This window comes from Haliotis rubra, unplaced genomic scaffold (assembly GCF_003918875.1).
Source record: "Haliotis rubra isolate DU_JTF1 unplaced genomic scaffold, ASM391887v1 Scf455, whole genome shotgun sequence".
Classification (NCBI taxonomy): Eukaryota; Metazoa; Mollusca; class Gastropoda; order Lepetellida; family Haliotidae; genus Haliotis; species Haliotis rubra.
Genome location: NW_025767141.1, coordinates 83016 through 104476, shown reverse-complemented (window position 1 = coordinate 104476; position 21461 = coordinate 83016). Strand labels below are relative to the sequence as shown.

At 39.5% G+C, this 21461-nt stretch overlaps 1 protein-coding gene across 2 annotated transcripts in view; it reads left to right on the top strand.

Annotated features, from left to right (window-relative positions):
* Positions 1-13744: 13744 nt before the first annotated feature.
* LOC124290065 overlaps positions 13745-21461 on the top strand; it is a 30077-nt gene continuing 22360 nt past the window's right edge. The window contains exons 1-6 of one of the 2 annotated variants that reach the window (XM_046726755.1): positions 13745-13850; positions 14123-14185; positions 14589-14737; positions 16043-16189; positions 16369-16406; positions 16979-17149. In XM_046726755.1, the coding sequence (XP_046582711.1) occupies positions 14124-14185; positions 14589-14737; positions 16043-16189; positions 16369-16406; positions 16979-17089 (507 nt within the window). In that variant the 5' untranslated portion in view covers positions 13745-13850; position 14123 and the 3' untranslated portion in view covers positions 17090-17149. Of the gene's footprint in view, positions 13851-14122; positions 14186-14588; positions 14738-16042; positions 16190-16368; positions 16407-16978; positions 17150-21461 lie in introns of those variants that run through there. The other variant, XM_046726756.1, reaches the window with a different exon arrangement.

The window sequence follows — 21461 nt, the reverse complement described above, 5'->3', positions numbered from 1 at the left end:
CAAGTGTTTTGCTCTGATTGGGGAAGCTGTAAATGGTTAACATCGTCGCTCAGTTTCATGGCAGTGTTTTTGTCTGTTTTGTTGCTGTTATTGGTGTTTGTTTTCTTCTTCCTCCGCCTCCTCTTCTTTTTCTTTTTTGTGTTGTGTACATACATACATACAGACAGACAGACAGACAGACAGACACACACACGCATGCATGCATACATACATACATACATACATACATACATACATACATACATACATACATACATACACACACATACATACATACATACATACATACATACATACATACATACATACATACATACATACATACATACATACATACATACATACATACATACACACACACATGCATACATACATACACACATACATACATACATACACACATGCACACACACAGACAGACAGACACATACATATATACATACATACACACATACATACACACACATGCATACACACATACACATACATACATACATACATACACACATATACACATATGTTTACACATACATTCACACATACACACATACATATATATATACATACACACATGCATACATACATACATACATACATGCCTACATATATATACATACACACACACATATACATACACACACATACACATACATACATACATACATGCCTACTAACACACATATACATACACACATTGAGACAGACAGACAGACAGACATACTGACATACAGACAGACCGACAGACACATACATATATACATACATACATTCAGACAGACAGACATACTGACAGACAGACAGACACATACATATATACATACATACATACACACATACATACACACACATACATACATACATACATACATACATACATACATACATACATACATACATACATACATACATACATACATACATACATACATACATACATACATACATACATACATACATACATACATACATACATACATACATACATACATACATACATACATACATACAAACATACATACACATATGTACACACATACATACACATATGAAAAATATATTTGGATTTATCCGTAATAGTATTGATCTTTTCTGTGCGACTGAGAATAAATAAATAAACCCTTCATCACACCACTGGTCCCAACAATGGTAAGCACACTCTTAGTAAATGTAAGTACTATTCTTAGAAATGATATGTAACGGAACTTTTCAGAATATGCCCTTGTCATCTCAACCTTGGAACGTGGACCAGCTTTAAACCTGGCGTTTCCTTACTGCTAGTACCTAGGCTTGTCATTGTACACCAACAGATTGCAACTGTCTTACTATCAGCTTAAAAATGTGTTTCTATAGTACTCAGCAGATGGCACGCATTTATTACAGCACTTGCAAAAATGCTGATAGGAAATCCAGCGAAGAGTAGGTCACCAATACCTCATGAGTGAGCAGTGTGTTAATAGGTAATTCTTTTTCATCAAGTCTACAATTTTTTTGGTTCAATCCAATCGACTTTTTCCAGTGAGACTGGGCTTTTAGTTTGGCATGTTCGCTTGACTTTGATTGTCCAGGAGACATATTTTAGGACTGCTCCTTACTTCCTCGTTTCAATAGCCGGGGTTACTTGCTCAATAGAAGAAGGAGAGGGCGGTGGAGAAGATGAGGAGGAGGGAGAAAAGAGGAGGGGTAGAAGGAGGAAGAGAAAGAAAAGATGAGTAGAAAGTGGAGAAGAAGAAAAGGGGAGAAGAGAAAGAAGAGAGAGGGAGGAGAAGTTTGTGCTTATAACGTCATGATCTACAAACACTGGCAAAATAGAAAGAGGCCATTGTTGAGTATTGACACATGTTATCCCTTCAAAGCAGAAGAATGAAAGTAACTGTGAGTGGAACATGATTTTCCATTCATCCAACAGCATATAAGACCATACACGTCATATTCGTTTCACCCGATTTAGGTATTCGATTCATTCGCGTGATAGTCACCCCGCCGCTTCATGATAATCGACCAAACCAGGCGATAATGGGTTCACCCGATTAAATATTCGACTCATCAACGTGATATTCGACTCTTCCAAACAGCATGTACCACTTTATTAACAAAGCATTATCGTCCTTGCAGTCAGGTGTTCGTTGCCCCTTGCAATTGTCTTGCCAGGACAAACATGGTGGTTTAGTCAGACCGACGGAAATATATGGGTGAGCGTTTCCTTGTACTAAAGGCGATGTCCGTATACGCAACCTGAGAAAAGAGACAAAGGTTGGATTTTCAGTTCTACCAAATCCAGTAATTCTAATTTTATGGTATACTTATAACACTGATACAGATGATCTCCGAGTGTACAGAATACAGTGTGCATAACAAACTAAAGCCAGCATGTTAACGATGTAAATGATTTGAAAAGATATATAATATATAATATTCCCAGAAATTATAGAGAATGTTTTTATTCCAAATAATGCAGCCTTTCCTCGCATCAGATTATAACCTCAATAAAACCGTAAGATTGTATTAATGTGTTGAAATCCCGAGCCTAGATTTTCGAAGCTCTGTTAGCGCTAAGACAGTCGTAAGGTAATGTTAATGTATGGCACTTACGACTATCGTAGCGCTAAGGGAACTTCGAAAATCTAGGCCCTGATTTCTAATTCATTGCCAATATCTAATCTTACATGGGATTTAAATATTACAAAATGACTCAAATAACCTTTCTTCTGCCAGGTCGACGCACTGTAACTCTTATCTTAAACCCTATTTCCAACACTCAACACCCCACACCCTAGACCCTACACCCTACACCCTAGACCCTACACCCAACACCACACCCTACCTTACACCCAACACATCCTTTGAAGTGTTCTATAAGACCAATAAACATGAAACTGTGTTTGTGTCTAGTTACCTTTTTTATAATTCTTTGGCGAGGTACCTGTCGAAACAAGGCGATAAGCGTCTCCACGACCCACTGAAGGAGAAATGTAGCATCGGAATGCCGTAAGACGTTATTCAGACGTCAATCCCGTCAGTTCTACAAAATCCACTATTCTGGTTTTCATTACCTGAGTTTATACGACGCCCATACCGAGAATTTCCGTGTGCTCTGAGTACACTTTGCCATGCAGTGTATGGAACAAATCCTTGGAGATCAATGAATGCGGGATAGTCACTACACAGAAGTACCTACCTACAGTTTCCCAACTGGGTTAAGTATTGTCAAAACGTCATAAATACATCTTGCATATAGGCCTTTTCTTCCATATTTTGCTGCACGGCCATGAAACCCTGGAAAGCTTCAGACACTTGGCCATTACCTTCTGAAAATAAATCATTCATTGTGTTCAAAGAAGATGGGAGACATCCTAGAACAGTTGAGGGCCAGGACAGGGGTATTCCCCCACTCTAAAGGCCTAAAACAAGTCGAAAAAGTCTGTCCATATAACCCGTACTCAAAATGGACCACCATGACAGGTATGGCGTGCTTCATGGTTATGTCGACGGTCGGGACTCTAGGTAACTGTCTCGCAAACTCATGTATTGAATTCCATGACGTATTAACTGAACATTTTGAGTGAATATACACCCACGCAACTACATAATTTGACAAGTGAGCATGACATGTTGTGTTTCTCAATTCGTCACTCGATCACGTTCGGGTTAATCGGAAGAAGCGCTCATACAATGTCAACAGTTAACAACAACAACACTGGCTTCAAGTACTCAGTGCCGATGACTTTGATTACTGAGCTAGTGTTACGTGCTGGTGTTGAGCCCAACCCAGGCCTTGACACGCGTCAGAAACAACTTAAACTAGCGGACACAAGCAATAGTGATCCCGGTAGTAAGTCTGAGTTCGAGAGACTCATGGAGGAACTACACAAGATAAATACTAAAGTTGATAATGTGCAAAAGGATCTCTCGGGACGATTTGATGAACTCTCAGATTCTTTTGGTAGAATTAAGAAGTCAGTGAACGATTTATCTGCAAAATGTGCTAAACCTGAAGAAGAAAGCTGTACTCTGAAAACTAACGTTTCAGATCTCTCAGGCAAGTGAGACTACCTGGACAACCAAGGTAGGAGAAACAATCTTCTGTTCAAAGGTATCACTTAGTCTAAATCTAATGAAACCTGGAGTGACTGTGAAGATTCAGTGCGGAAGGTACTACATTGGTAGATGGACACTGACGACTCTTCTATTACTATTGAGAGAGCGCACAGAGTTAATCGTGGTAAATCCTTTATCATTAAGTTGCTGGATTACAAAGTGAAACGTGAGATTCTGTGAAATGCACGATCACTCAAGGATACAGGTATTTACATCTCAGAGGACTTTTCCCTTAGAGTTCGACTCATACGAAATAAACCCTGAAAACTATAATGGATTCTGAAAGAGAAAAGGGTCGAAGATCAAAACTTAGATTTGATAAACTAATCTTTGATGACGGAGAGGTTGTGAGCTGGAACAGTCAGGAGGATAAAGCTGTTTTCTCTAGGAGAGGTAGCAGTCGTCACGATGAAGTCTCCACACTGACCTAGGATAGGGGCCGGGCTCACCATGCTGAAGTTATTTCCCTTTTCACATGGAACACACGGGTACTACAGACAAAACTGTCCAAGCCTGGTCTTGTTGAATACTGTCCACAATGTTATATTATTGGATTTCGAGAGGTTTGAGGCAATGTAAACAGGAGTTCGTACAGAACAATTTTCCAAATTTTCCAAACTTGAGAGATTACAATAATAGAGGTGGAGTCCGTGTTATGATTAAGATTGATTTGCATGATGGTGTGAAGAAGGTTATAACAACATACAGTGACTGCATTTTTCTTACTTTGGATGCAAGACATTGTTTACATTCATTCTGAGGCCTCCTCTGTTGTGACTGATACTAGAGATAAGAAGGGTGTTGAATACCTCGATAGGGCTATCTTAGATCTCAAAGGTCATTATAATGACACACATATCATCATTTGTGGCGACCTCAGTGCCAGGACAGGTTGCCTAGCAGATTATATCATTCCTGATAAAGCAGACAATATTCCAGAGTTAGATGACATAATTGATACATTCGATAGTCTACATTCTTCAAGAGACTCCGAGATTATGGCAAGGAACTTTTTAATCTTTGTTGCAGTTATGGAATACATATTGTCAATGGTAGATCAAAGGCTGATCCGTATAGAGCGTATACTTGTATTGCAAACAAAGGGCATAGTCTAGTTCACTATACATAGTGTTCTACTAATCTATTTAACCTATTTGCCTATTGTTTGTCAGCTAAATTGTTTCTTCCAGAGGACTGTCGATTCGGAGCATTATGCTACAATTGCGATTTAAGGAGAATACTAACGTAATTTCTTTTTTAATATATGGAAAAAAGCATCCTAAAAGTCATCTTCCGTTATTAAAATTTCACAAAAAGTTTGTAAAATCGCAATAAAAACGAAAAACGCCCTCGATATTCCGCCTATTACGGAATCACCCGACAGTTAATGAGCAGAGGAGGATATCACGTGACATGACGTCAAATGTGCCCATTGACGATGGCTTCCTCTTCGTTATATTTGACATCTTGACTGTGACCATGGATTCTGAGGCAATAAAACATGTTCCCGATGTCATTTTTTACCTGTAGACCGTACCAATACGAGCCGAATTTACATCATGCAAGACAAACTTCCAGTGAAGATGAAAAAGATGAATCACTCGAAACGGAGGCACACTACTTGATTGGATTCAATTCATTAATTCGGTATTTTGGCCATGTGGCCCAAAGTAAAATTGATTGTGGCGACATAGCCGTACCACTTGACAGGAAGAACATAAATATATGCACATCTTCATCATGAGGAAAACACAGTTTCATGAAAATTGCGACAGAAGTTATGGATATATTTTGTATTGAGAACAGATAGACTTTTGTAACTGATACGATGTAAATATTTTAATTGTTCGCGGATGGGAGATCCGCATACCTTTCACATACAAAAATACACGGCACTGATCTTCGAAACTCCTTGGTTACAACTTGTGCATACCGGAATGTTTTCATTAGTCTGTTTTTGTCACAATATATGAACTTTAAACGAATGCAACTATGATGCAATACGTAATTTACAGAATGCACGAATCAAGGTCTTGTCACTTAGTGCTGTAAGGTATAGTTCAGGCTGTAATAATGATTTTAAAGTCGAGTAATTCTAGATGCATACTTGCCAACATTTAGAAATAATTTGAAGTATGTAGTTTGTACCATTTCTATGCATCCATAATACCTAGCCCCCAAAATTTCTGAACCATATAGTAAGTAATACAGGCATGACTTTACTATGAAAATATGTACAAGCAACTGCGAAGGAATTATGCTTATTCTTACGAAATAATGTATACTTGGAGAAAATTACTTTACTATCTTTCAGGGAGATAGTTTGACATGCTTTTGACCAATTCAATGATGATGAGAACAGAACAACGAGGTAGCTATAATAGATTACAGTTTTAACATCTTGACCACTAGGTGTCAACATCGGAAGACTCGGGAACACAGACTGGTTAGTTCGTCATATAAACAACTGTCGAATAATCGGTTTTATTACTTCAGTTATATTGTTAATGTTTCAAATCATTTTAGATGCTCTCAATATATTTTAATATAATTAAATTTTTATTGTGTTCATTAAAATTCTGGCAATCTGATTGGTTAACTGGGAACATTTCTTTTGATTTCATTTCCCAATGAATCTAAAAAAATAAGCCACGCCCACCGAACCGGACTACTTTCGGACCTGAGGAATGTCGGGGAATACCTTTACACAGCGAGGGAATTCCCTTGCACTCGGGTACCTTAATGAACTTTGGATAAACATTGAAGTGATAGATTGTGGTTAATATAAACAAACAACTCAAAATTATCCGTGAACGTTAATAAAGTGTTTATTTAATAAAAAAGTGTTTGTCATAATACATTATTTGACTGGTTACTGTGGTTACCACGTGCAGTCAGCGAACGGTCGTCTGCAACTTGTCTTGTTTACATTCCAACAAGATGGCCGATTCCAAGTACGGAAGTTTTGATCTGGGGAACTTTGAGTCGATTTTCGAAGATCAATCTACCGGAAACGTTGCAACTCTTAGCACGGATAACATTGATTTTCCGGATGATTTAGACCTGGAAGAAATTGAAAGTTTGTTAGAGATAACAGCATCAACCAGATCTACAAAAACATCGGCAAATCACGAGATGACGTGTGCAATGCAAGTCGATGATAAGCCATCCCAAACACATCGTTTCAAACGTTTATCAAATAATGATTTACTTCGAATGGACGACTACAGACAATCTACATCCACAAAAAGAAACACAAAATGGGGTGTTAAAATATTCCAAGGTAAATATACACAATTCATATAAATATTATTTTCAAATTCCATCCTACGTATATTTTCTCAAAACGAAAGACAGTTCATCAGCACAAAGTTGTATTTTTAAAAATGGAACAATTATCAGAATGAGATTAAATTATGTAGATCTAACCGAGAAAAATGATTTGCTATAAAGTTACCTAGTTCAAAGTTTACATAGTTGGGTCTGTCATAGTCAGGTTTCTAGATATTGTTTTCGTTCTGTTTATTTAGATTGGTCGTTCGACAGCGAGGGGAGATCTGGATTTTTCAACAATTACACCAGAGGAACTTAACACAAAGTTGAGATTTTTCTACACTGAGGCACAGCCTAAAAACCAGGAAACAAGATGTGAAAATATGCCGGCTGCACATGCTGCCGAGTATCACAAGAACACTTTAAAAAATGTTCGTTCTGCCCTGAAAAGACACTTAAATGATATCGGGAGAGATATTGACATTTTAAGACTAAGCAGTTTAAGTCTGCAAATGATATGCTTGATGCTAAATTAAAGTACAATGTACAACATGGCTTGTCACGTCCCACACAACATAAATCAATCATTGAAACAAGTGATCTGATGAAAATTAGCACTTATCTGCATTCGGCATCCAATCCTGTTATCCTCCGGTACAAAGTATGGTACGACTTGGCCATCCATTTTGTAAGTCGTGGTCTTGAATTTCACCAGCAGCTTACGCCCACATCCTTTGAATTTGCGGTAGATGATAGCAATGTTGAATATGTCACACTGTCCCACGAAACGAAACAAAAAAACATCCAGGGTGGTCTCAGCAGCGATGAAGCGCAAAGCGACAAACGAATGTACGCGACGAATGATATAAACCAATGTCCCGTCAATGCACTTCGCCAGCTCCTTGACAAAAGTGACCCAAATGCCGGATCACTTTTTTCGCACTGTAATAAAGATGCACTTAGTTCTCCAGACGCACACAACATTTGATATACAGCAACGTCCCCCAGTCAAAAAATACCAGTTCACTCGTTTCATGTCTGACATATGTCGCAATGCCCAATGTAGTCAGTCATACACTGCTCATTGCCTTCGCGCCACAGCAATCCAAGCCATGAGTGACGCGGGCTTTGAACTTCGTCACATAATGTTTATGAGTGGCCATAGGAATGAAAGTTCCGTGCGTAGTTATAGTCGCCACACAACGACTACTCAAAAACTAAGAATTAGCGAGACGCTTTCCGCCATTGTAACGCCTCGACAAGAGCATGCGCACGTTGGAACATCAGTTCATGGCATCGCAATCCCAGTCACATCACAGCCCCTTTCCACTTGCGCAAATACTGCTGCCACTAACAATCTCAGTTCCACTAACTTCATGTCATCGGGCTTCATTTCCAATTCTCACTTTTCAAACTGTGTCTTTCAGTTCGCTGGTAATAATTCAAATGTTTGAACTTGAAACTTTGCCGTTACCAGCATGCGTCACGTTGTGTTGTTCCGCTCTGATTCGCAACCCCGATGTTAGCTTGGTTGATTGACAGCTGTTTTGGGGTGCTCTATGCTGATTGGCTAATGGTTTGGTAGGCGTGTCATTTTATGTAAATGACTCACCTGAGTCATGTCACGCCATTACCGAATTCTTACACCGAAAATGTTAATCCGTAAATCGGTGGTAACAAAGATATCTGTTTCGATGAATTTGATTGTGTTTAAATAAAATATTGTTGAAAGCCTATAGTATTTGTTGTTGAATTTATTATAGTGATTGATTGATTTCTTTCGTTGCATTGATATGAAACTAAAACCAATGTGCAACTTTTGTAAGAATCCGCTACGCGGATTCATACAGTTTGCACATTGGTTTTTAGTTTCATACCTCAATGCAACGAAAGAAATACACAGTCAATCCTTAAATAATTCTTAGGTGTGAGATGTGGTGAGTGCATCCCGATGCCAACTGGTCTTGAAAGTAAGTGTTGTACTACTCTAGCGCTTGCAATTGGTGTTTGGCATTATGGCGGACTCTAGGCACATTTGACGTCACGAGCGGAAAGGTCACGTGAGTTCGAGCGGAATATGCATAATGGCCGAAGCTCAGATAACAGAAACTGTTTTCGCGATTAAAACATAAATGCACATATCTTTAAATTGAAAATTTGGGTACATTATGTTTCTGATGACATTATCTTTCACCCCGCAAATTATTGCAATTCTCTCGTATTCTCGTTTAAGAAATATAAGTGGAGACCTTCCATGCAGACAAATTGTAACTAAAGGAAACTTAAACTCGCTGCCTCTTGACGTGTTTCATGAGATTACAATGAATAATCCGGCTCCAGGTGCAAAAATGCTGACTCTCATTATTAAAAAAAACTGCATTTTCTTGTGGAGTGAACTCGAACCTTGTGAGGACACAGGACAATCATAGACATCAATGGTTTGATCAACACTGGGAAATTTAAAGCATGATGAATATGAATTTTTTGATAGATTTCGCCTGTCTGGGGATTTTTGTACCTTCAGTGGTAATAAAGTACGAAACAAATTCAGAGAACTTTGTCGTAACGAGAAGGAGGAATATACAATATCAATAACCAACTGTATATTATCAGATTTTTCTAGTGGTAAAAGGGTTCAATCTTTCAGGTCTCATGTGAGACATTTTAGTAGCGCTTCATGTAAATCTGTAGCATCGGTTGACTGTTTGTCATGGGTTGAATATCTTAAAGATGTTTTAAATAGTCAAGATATTCATATTGATGAATTTTTTTTTCCTTTACAAAGGATTTCATTGTAAATCATGATGTGAAGAATCCGTCTGTGAAATCTGTAATGATGATGATATAAATAATATTGTGAACATGGACATAAGTATTGAAGAGGTTGAGTTTTTCTCTTGGTAGTTAACGGCCTAATAAAAGTCCTGTTCCAGATGGTATTCCACCTGAGATGTTTAAGGGTAATAAAACTGTTTTGCAGTCATACTTATGTACTTTTTTAAATGGCGTTTTGAGGTCAGGTAAATTTCCAGATCAGTGGTCACTAAGTATTATGTTTCCATTGCATAGAAAAGGAAGCATTCATTAAGTAAATATTTATCGTGGTATCGGTCTTATGAATTTTTGTGACAAAGATTTTACTTCCATTTTGAACAGGCGTCTAATAGTGTCCATGGTTCTATGTACAATATCATTAGAGATATGTATTCAAAGACAAAGGCTGCTGTTAAGTTAAATAATTTAAACGTTTCAGAATATTTTGATTCTTTGAGTGGGGTTCGGTAGGGCAGTATTTTAAGTGCTCTTTTATTTGCGTTGTTTGTTGATCAGTTGTATACGGAAATAATTACTTGTGGAGACTGGGGCGTATTTATTGATCCATGGTTTATGGAATTGTATTTGCTACTGCATGCAGATGATTTATGTGTGTGGGCAAATCTGCAATTAGTATTCAGAGGAAGATCAATGTATTATTAAAGTTTTGTCAAAAATGGGGGTTGTCTGTCAATTTTGAGAAAACAGAGGTGTTGGTCTTTAGAAATTGTTGTAAATTCAGGCGCTATGAATCATGGTACATTGGCGATCATAAATTAAACGTTTCTACATATTAGAATTATTTGGGTTTATTGTTTCAAATAGACTTTCATGATCTAAATCGGTTCAAAATCTGGTAAATGAAGCGAATAACGCCTTGTCCTCAGTTAAGGATTTTGGTAGGAGATTTAAAAATATTTCTCCAATAATTATGTTCAAAATCTTTGACGTTCAGATACAGCCGAAAATTGTGTATGCTTCGGAAATATGGGGTTTTCAGAATTGGCATGTTATTGATCAGTTTCACATTAGGTTTTGTAGGCACATGTATGTGTTGGGTGTAAGTTTTTAAATGCTCTAACGCGACTGTTTTGGCGGAATATGGTAGAAATTATATTTATGTTGATAGTTTATTACTCGTTATGAAGTACTGGATCAAACCTCTACACTTACCAAAGGATAGAAATCCAAAGCAGTGCTATATTATGTTGCACATTCTACATAGTTGGTAGGAAAACGTGGGTATATTTTGTCCGAAATACTTTGTTCAATTACGGATGTGGTTTTGTGTGGGAAGCTCAACGAGTTGGTAACGAGGAACATTTTTAAAAAGATTTTCATGTAAGAGTTGGTGATTGTCAAAAGCAATTCATATTTTCAGAAATGCACAAATGTTCATTGCTTGATGGGGCGGTGGGGTATCCTAGTGGTTAAAGCGTTGGCTCGTCACGCCGAAGGCCCGGGTTCGATTCCCCACATGGGCACAATGTGTTAAGCTCATTTCTGGTGTCCCCCGCCGTGATATTGATGGAATATTGCTAAAAGCGGCGTAAAACTAAACTCAGTCAGTCAGTCATTGCTTGATGTTTATTCCAGTATCAAAAGCGTATTTTGCATTAAACCATATTTGACTTTATTGAAATCTAAAGATGCGAGGCGTAGAATAACAATGTTACGAATCGGTACACTTCCAATATATAAAAATACCGGTAGATACGAATACTGATAGATCAGCAAAACTTTCTGAACACATTATCGTATACCAATATTTCAACAGATACAAATTGTTGTACTTACACTAAGGAAGCATTGTCATTGCGTTCTTTATACATGTCAATCTGACTGTCAATTGCCAGTATCTTATAATTGCACTTGTTTATTTTGTATTCTATGTGTGTCTAAGGCATTGTTTAGAAATAAACGTGATTGATTGAAGACATTATGTATAACTAACACTAATGACTATTTTATTATAAATAACATTCAATAAGGCGTTTACGCGAAATGTGCTCCTTCTACATTAAGACTCCCTAGAGGGTCACCACCGAGTCCTCCACTGCTCAACTACACAACTTCGCAGGGTGGTTTCGTTGCTTGGAGCATGTACCCAATTGCAATTGCTTGACGAGTCAGCAAACTCAGCCTGTCACTCAAAGGGGGGCTCTAGACAGACCGACCGCGCATCTGTACGTATTTTCAATATTCAATGCCGTAGTAGTCAGCCAATACTTGTACAGCTAAACTAAGTGCTTACATTCGTTATATGTACCGTCTGTAGTAATGATGTTTTGTGGCTCAGCGTCCTATTTAGTAACATTTCTGTATAATGGAGGTGACATGATATTATAAGAAGAAGTGCATGTCATTAATACATTCTACGCGCATTTAACATGTTCTATTCAATGCGTGTTAATTTGGTTCAACTGCTTTGAATCTAATTTAATGGAGTGTCAGCTTGATATTAAAAATAGCCTGAATTAGATCAGGTCCTGCCTAGCATTATCATCGATACAAACCTTGGATTTGAACCCTGTTGTAATAACTTGTGGTGGTTGTGGTGGAATTGGGGTTAACGTCGTACTTGGGAATATTTCGCACATATGACGACGTGCATGCGTGTGTATGTGTATGTGCAGCTGCTTGTACTAGCCCAGACTGAAGCTGGTTTTATAGTGCTAGCCCACTGAGATACCATGCCGCAGTGAAGCATGAATACCCCACTCAGACACATTATACTGACTCCGAGCCCACCAGTCCTTGTTGTACCCATTAATGCCGAGCGCCAGGCAGGGACCAACAAGTACCATATTTTAACGTCTTTTGGTATGACGCGATTGGGGATCGAACCCGCGACCTTCCGCACTCCGGGCGGACGCTCTAACCACTACACCACGGAGGCGGTCTTGTAATAGCTTGTAAGTATTCAGGGGGCATTACATTATGAACAATCAATGCATCTATAGAAACAGTAAAAAATACATTTATCGTTGCTTTTTTCAGATATTTATTTTCTATTAACAGTTTTTGTCATGGCAGCGGCATTAAATCCAATTCCGTTTCCTCTGGCTATGTATGTACTTAAAGCCTCCTACACACAGATATATAGCAGGAATTTACCATGTAAGTAAACTATGTTTACGCGCAACGCGTCAAGTTCTGTTTTATGACGTGTTGTCAAGGAGTAAATATTCTACATCTGCAATTCATCCATTCCACAAATATTCACTGGACAAGAGCCTTTTCATGTTTTTTGTATTGTGGTTTAATGTACAGCGGGTGTTTCGTTAGATCACACAGGGATAAATGTTGTGAGCAACGACTGGAGTACGATCACACACATATACACACACACACACACACACACACACACACACTTGCACGCACCCTACGTGATAAATTATTTTGAGTATCTTGAAAGTTTCATTTCAAATCACACAAAACATTACAAAAGATTAAAAACAGTGTTACTTGTACCATTCACTTGCAGTATCCACAAACGAAGACGATTATAAGATTCAGTTTACAAAGCATGGATACCCCTCGTCGGCACCCTCACCTGCCAAAGCTCCTTGCGTCCGCCTACCCATGGGGCGGAGCTATAGCACATACTGAACAGTCGGAGACAGATCTGGCCACATCTCGAGTCGTTATCCAGCACATTCAGACAGGTTCGTACTTTTCCGAATTTTACTAAAATATTTTACTTGGCCTTTATTCATCAGTGCTGATTAATGACTCTTTTCCTTTTCAGTCATAGTGCATATAAATTTGCCATTCTCACTGTCCGCTGAATATGCTTCCTGATAGATGAAGTGTGTACTGATTTGACTGAAGTTCGTGTCAACAACCACTAAGTTTTCTTTTAGCGCATGCGCAGTAATACCCGAAAGACTGATGGCAAATTCAACCGTCATCACCTGAGTCTGCTTTTCATTTGCAGAATGCCTGCCCTCCGACTTACCGTGTTTATCCTCCTTTTCTGTGGGACCTGTGGTTTCTCAAGGTATGTCAAGACATTCACCGGGACCGTAAATCTTATTTGTAAATATTCTAAATATGTTGTAACTATACTACTACTACTACTACTACTACTACTACTACTACTACTACTACTACTACTACTCACCCGTAAAGATCTTGGTTAGAATTGGTCTCCAACATCGGGTGGTCAGGCTCGCTGACATGGTAGACATATGTCATCGTATCCCAGTTGCATAGATCAGTGCTCATGCTGTTGATCACTGGATTATTTACAGACAGCCGCAATACAGCTGGAACTTGTGCGAGTGCGGCGTTAAACAAACCAACAAACCAAGAAAACAAATCACTACAATTTTAATTCATGCTAAAAATTCCCGAAATTAGAACCCCAGAAACCTATTTTCACTATCTGTCTCTTCTTGAAGGTCCCTTTTCAGTCTGTTTAACCACTGCAACCCTCCTGAAATGCTAGTGGGGAAATTCTGTGCTGCTTTGTTGGACAATGACCTCAACGGTAACGGCATAGTGGACGGCAGTGACATCGCCACAGATACCATGCTTTACAACTACGACGGTAAGTTTAGCCACCTAGACCTTTACGAGGAAGGAATAAGATGCATGGGGGTAGGGGGATTGATTTGAATAAAAACGGCACATAAAGTAACACTTAGTGTAGTGAGTTCGATTAGGTTTACACAGCTTTTAGAAATATTCCAGCAATATCACGGCGGAGGACACCAGAAATGGGCTTCACACATTGTACCCATGTGGGGACTCGAATCCAGGTCTTCGGCGTAACGAGCGAACGCTTTTACCACAAGGGTACCCCACTGTTAAAAACCTAGTGTAAAACACTAACAATTCATTATTAATTATGAGCATAGAAATACCAAGACTGAACCTTTTAGCCCATGGACTTGACGTGACTTATGACATGATCAGGGCGGTGGGGTAGCCTAGTGGTTGAAGCGTTGGCTCGTCACGCAGAAGACCCGGGTTCGATTCCCCACATGGGTACAATGTTTGAAGCCCATTTCTGGCGTCCCCCGCCGTGATGTTGCTGGAATATTGCTAAAAGCGGCGTAAAACCAAACTCAGTCAGTCAGTATGACATGATCAAGTACCACAGCATTTGAGGCTTTGATGTTGCTAGATGGGGCGTAAATCTAAACTCACTCACTCATGTTAAGTAATCAGGAAAACATTCCTTGAAACGTCTGAAATCAGCCTTTTAACACGTTTTATCGACAAGTTTACATTTTGTGTTTGGTAAAGATATGCCATAATTTCTTAAATTGTACAGATCTTGTGAACGCATCCCGCTTTTAAGTATAGACTTGATTTACTGACCATTTGTTGAGACAGTCAAGGTTAATTTTCATTGTAGTTTACGATATAATTCGGCTAAAAAATTGTCACATCGTAAATATAGTTTACCTTAAGCATTCGTCAGGCTGTACAGGGAAAGTGAAAATAATCAGACCAGACGAGAGAGTTTCACAGTTACAATTTCTTAAAGTTCTAACCATCTAAGATGAACATTTAAAAACATAATGACACCATAAAGGGGGATTTGACAAGACTTTATTTTACATATGTTTTCAGACGTGAATTTGTTGAAATCCATTTTGCATTTCAATTCAATTAAAAAAGATCTTGCGTTTTACATAGTGCCTCTTCCCCCACACGTTAATACCTTAAACACAGATGTGATATCCACATTTGATATATGTATTACTGCTATAACATATTTTATACTTATACTTGATAATCTTCAGAATGTTGCTAATAATGATGGCGGAGGCGATATTATTGGCGCTGATAAAGAGAATCAGAGGAGCCAAACAACTTTAATTTGTTTTTATATTTTAATCTGCAGAAGACTTGTGTGTCACAAACAAGTGGGAGGTCGTGACAAGGTGGTCGTGTCGGTACGGCTTCTCCGAACAGTACGGAAGATACATGTACCAATTCTTTGACATCAACGGGGATGGCCTTGCTACGGCAGCTGACTTGGGTTCAGTCAGTAAGATGAATTTTTAAAATGTTTATCCTTCCGTAAGGGGTTCATTTTCCCGATGCAAGGGAGAATACTAGCCATAAAATGCTTATCACAATGATAATCTGTAAAGAAATGCCTAAATGGAATTATAACTGAGATTAAAACGCATAGCAACATTCTCTCACATTTTAATTTCTCTTCAGATATTAGCGATGCCTACTTCTTAAAGGTCCAATACACGGTAAGTAAATAAACATACAAGTCTTGATAGAACGAAGGTCGATATCCCAAATTTATCTCGAACAAACCAAGTTAAGTTACATATCCAAGAAGAGTTATAATGGAAATAATTAAATCTAGTCCGTGAGTTATACTCACGCTTCTTGTCAACATCCTTTCTCCAATATTAGAGTTGCATTTCCGCTATATGGGATAATGTCAAAGATTTGATTAACACAAATGTCCATATCGAAAACGTTCTCATGTGCCCATAGGCTAAACGTCAAAGGGTTCACCTACCACTGCCGTTCACTTCATTTGTTGGAAGCCATTTGTTTGTGTACCAAGTTCTAGTCTGACAGGAATATTCTTAAAGCGGCGTAAAACAAGATTCACTAACTCTGCATTATCCCTTAAGGCGTTGATTCGAATCCCTGATTTAGCATCGAGACCCTGTGTAACTTCTAGATTTAATTACATTTGGGTTATTCCAGTATTCACCAACTGGGATGAAAGCAAACACATGATATCACACGATATGCTACTCAAATAACACTAGATATCCATTTCACTCACTCACTGTCCTGTCCACAGCGTTTCAAGAACACCTACTGCGGTGACCCTAAGAACAGGGTGACCCCCCTTGACAAACTCCAGTGTGACGAGGTGGACAAACTGAAGCCAGAGGACATCAAGTGTACATAAGAAGAATCAGATTCTACGTTCACCTGTGATGTAAAAACGGCATTAAAACTGTTGGTAATAGCAAGTGTTTGTTCTCACTGGGGAAGCTGTAAATGGTTACCATCGTACCCTAGTCTCCCATCTGTAATCTTTGGGTGTTTTGCTGTTTTGTTGTTATTGTTCTTGTTCCTCTTCTTCACCTCCCTCCTCTTTTGGTTTTTGTTTTGTTAAAGGTCTTTTTGTATGGTGATGGACCCGTTAAGATCCGGGTTAGAATATTGATCCTCAGTACCCCATGCTTGTCGTAAGAGGCGACTAACGGGATTGGATGGTCAGGCTCGCTGACTTGGTTGACACATGTCATCGGTTCCCAATTGCGCAGATCGATGCTCATGCTGTTGACCACTGGTCCATACTCGATTATTTACAGAACGCCACCATATAGCTGGAATATTGCTGAGTGTGGCGTAAAACTAAACTCACTCACTCACTTGTATGGTGATTGACTGACGGGCGATAAGGCAACCTACACTTTCGGGTTATTCCCCATACAGGGATAAAGCCATAGTCATTGATAATGGTTGATTATAATTCCTCTAATAAAGGTAAATCAGAGAGTCCAGAGTAACACTCATACCAGAAGGCGTATACAGATGTTCAATGCTCGCATCCATACATACTGAACGTGAAAGTATCGCTAAAACATTTTGGTGATTTGGTAGCAAAATACATTTTTCAAGACACATTATGTCAAGTCAATTCCGAAAACAAAAACTTGAATAATTTAAAAGTATTTAAATCGCAAAGTATTTAAATGTCAATGTGATGAAATCACAAGCTCCGACTTCCAAAACAAAGTTATTTGTCAGTATGGTCTAAGACATAATCTTTTGATTGCACATCAGAACTGTCGCTTTACTGTTAATTTAAAAAAAGAAAGAAAAAAAAGACACTGATATTTTTTGAGTGTCTGAAAGAAAGACACTTTGATCTTGACATTATGAATACCTGAAAGAACAATTAATGTTTGAAATTAGCTTCTTGCGACTATTCGCAGCAACATAGCAATTTTTTATTTTATTTACATAATTGGCAATTTAAGCGTAGATATGTTTTGACACAATCACTTTGCCGCGACTTACGAGAGATCAGAGGAACCAAGCCTTGGGATGATTGCAAGTTGGCCAGACTGCACGGAGGGTAGCCAGTCATTTTAATGTTCATGTTAGAACAATCTACCGACTGCAGGAGCGGTATCAGGCCACTAACAGCATCCCAGGCCATCCTTCTGTAACATCAAAACGTCAAGACCGAGAGAACCTCTGCTGTCACAGGCCATATCGTGGCCCTGTCCTTGCCGCTCGTCACCGCGCAAACCGACTGCAATGGACAACTCAGCATCGAAATTGGCGTTATTGATGAAAGCTGATATAGTGTTCGACAGCCAAGGGCAGAGTGAGAGTATAGCGAAGGCGTGGGGAACGGTTTTCAATTGAGTGTATTGTTGAAAGAGACTCGTGGGGTGGTCCAAGTATCATGGTGTGGGGTGCAATCGGTAGCAATACTGGAATAAACCCAAATGTAACCTGAGAGTTAGCTCCATGGTGTTGCAGAAGATCGATCCAGGAGGAGGAATGGCGTGACAGCTGCTACAAAATTGACCAAGTTCTAAGACACCACGTTGTACCACATTTTGGACGTCACAGATATCACATCTTCCAGCAAGACAACGCTCGTGCCTACACTGCCAGAACAACACTGGACTTCCTAAGACAACACGGCATCTAAACCCTACAATGGCCTGCACTCAGTTCGGATTTAGTCCAATAGAACAATTGTGACGAGATTAAGAAAAGACTGAATGACCTCCAACCAAGGCCGACATCTGCCGCTGGAGTCATCACGCATTTCGCTGAGTATGGACCCAAGAGCCTATGGCCTTCATCAACCGGCGTATCCTACCATTTTTCGTGACTTTGTTTGTGTAAACTCTCTGTAAACTCTGAATGTCATTCCCGAAAATGTATTAACCATAATCGTGAAGTTTGAACTCAGTCCTCCGTTTTGATTGTTAATTAGAGGGAGTTAAAGTATGTGCTTTAAGAAACCTCTATCGGTGTGGCGTTTCGTTTGCGGTCAGTATATAAACAGAGCCTTCTATTAGAAAAGACTAAAAGTCGACCAACAAACATCAATAGCAAAACATTAGAAATTATGTCAAATTCACTCTAAGACGTTTCTGGAGAATGAAACAGCACACCTTGAAGTTCACTCTCGTCTCTTCTACAGCTCAACTACAGTCCGTTTGAGTCAGAAACGGACCGATGAATTGCAAATTTTATCATTGTACAAAATTGCCACATAAATATAAATAGGACACATGTTTATCATTTACTAATACCCAACAGCTTTCTAATATTTGAACATTTTCCGGACTCCACCAAAAAGTTCTTTAAGAAACTATCATTAAAATTTTGACACAGTTCACTATTTGTTACGAGGGAGGAGTGCAGAGAAAGGGACAGCCAGGTGTGCGAGAAAGGATGGAGACGGCACAGCACAGGCTAATGAATCAATAACTTGGTGGGCACTTGTGCACGTGCTTCTCTAACACCTGGCTGTCCCTTTCTCTGCACTCCTCCCTCGTAACAAATAGTGAATCGACGACGCATAGAGCCTATCAAACGTGCAAGGAAGGCTTGTGGGATGTCACGCCAGATTCTCTCAAGTTCTGTTGCAAGGTCAAGGACGTTATCTGGCGGATGAGGAAGACGGCGTAGACGTCGATCCATCTCGTCCGAAACATGCTCTATCGGGGAGAGATCCGGTGAATTTGCAGGCCAAGGCAGTAAGTTAACCCTTGCCGTATGAGGGCGGGCATTGTCCTGTTGGAATGTTAACCCAGGGTCATGACGGTGCAGAAAAGGAATTGCCTCAGTTCGAAGAATCTTATCCCTGTAGCCCACACCAGTTAAGTTACCCTGAACAATCACCAAAGGAGTTCTTTGGCGTGCTGTTATTGCACCCCAAATCATCACGGAACCACCACCAAAGCGATTCCTCTCCAAGACACAGGCCTGTGCATAACGTTCTCCCACGTGTCTATAGGCACGTTGACGTCCATCACTATGGGAAATGTTAAACCTGGACTCATCTGTAAAAACAACATTTCTCCACCAAAACAAGGCTCTGCGGACATGATTTCGGCACCACATTCGGCGAGCTTGTCGATGACGTTGTGTCAGGATAGGCCGTATGGCGGGACGTCGTGGTCTGATCCCGTGATGACGTAAACGTTGTCGAACTGTGTTGGGATGGATACGGCGAAGTCCTGGGATGGTTCGGGCAGTCATCACTGCAGTCTGAAACCTGTGGCGAAGATGGGTCACCCTTATCCATCTGTCCTGTCTTGGCGTTGTTACACGTGGACGTCCAGAACGTGGCCGATCGATGACGTCATTTGTGTTCTGGTAGCGTCTCACCAGTGCAGAAATGGTATTCCGGTGGCAGTGGAAATGTGCAGCCACTTGTCGTTGAGACATTTCCCCACGGACCATCCCAATGGCCGCAGACGTGAGCCTTGGCATGCTATGCGTTTCAATAGCCGTTTAAGTTTTTGAACGATCGCAAGGGCAGGGGTTGAGGTTTCCAAAGTGACAGTATTGTGTGGCATTCATTTGCTCTGTTTCTCTTTCCCGGAATGAACGTGCAACAACGTATTGCACGTCTCAAGGACGAACCCACTGACGTCACGGAACGTGGAACGTGCATGCATGTTGGATACATGTCACTAATCTCTGAGTCTAAATCCTTTATTTTTTTCCTTTATCCTTTTTAAATTTAGATTTTAAATTTTTGTATGCACAGTTTCTTTATGTGCCTAGTATATATTGAAAGAGGGTAGAAAAATGCATCTGGCTTTGTTCGGAATAGTAGTTGATGTTTTAAGTGCGACTGAGAATATATAATTAAACCCTTCATCACACCACTGGTCATAACAATGGCAAGCGCACTCTTAGTAAAAGTACTTACTATTCTTATAAATGATACACAACGAAACTTTTTAGAAGTGTGCCAGGGCCCTTATTCTCGAAACGTTCGTAGCCCTGAGAATTCTTAACTTTGAACGTAGCCAATGTGTTCAGAATGGGCTTGAGAAGTTCGTAGGGCTATAATAGCTAGCCTGGTCATCACTATCAACTTAAATTGTGTTTCTATAGTACTCAGCAGATGGCACGCATTGAATACAGCACGTGCAAAAAATGTTGATAGGAATTCCTGCGAAGAGTAGTACACTAATACCTCGTGTGTGCTGTGTGGTATCAAATAGTTCTTTTTCATTGTTGCGAGTCAAGTATTGTAAGTCTAGAAATTCTTTCTTCAGTTCAAGCGA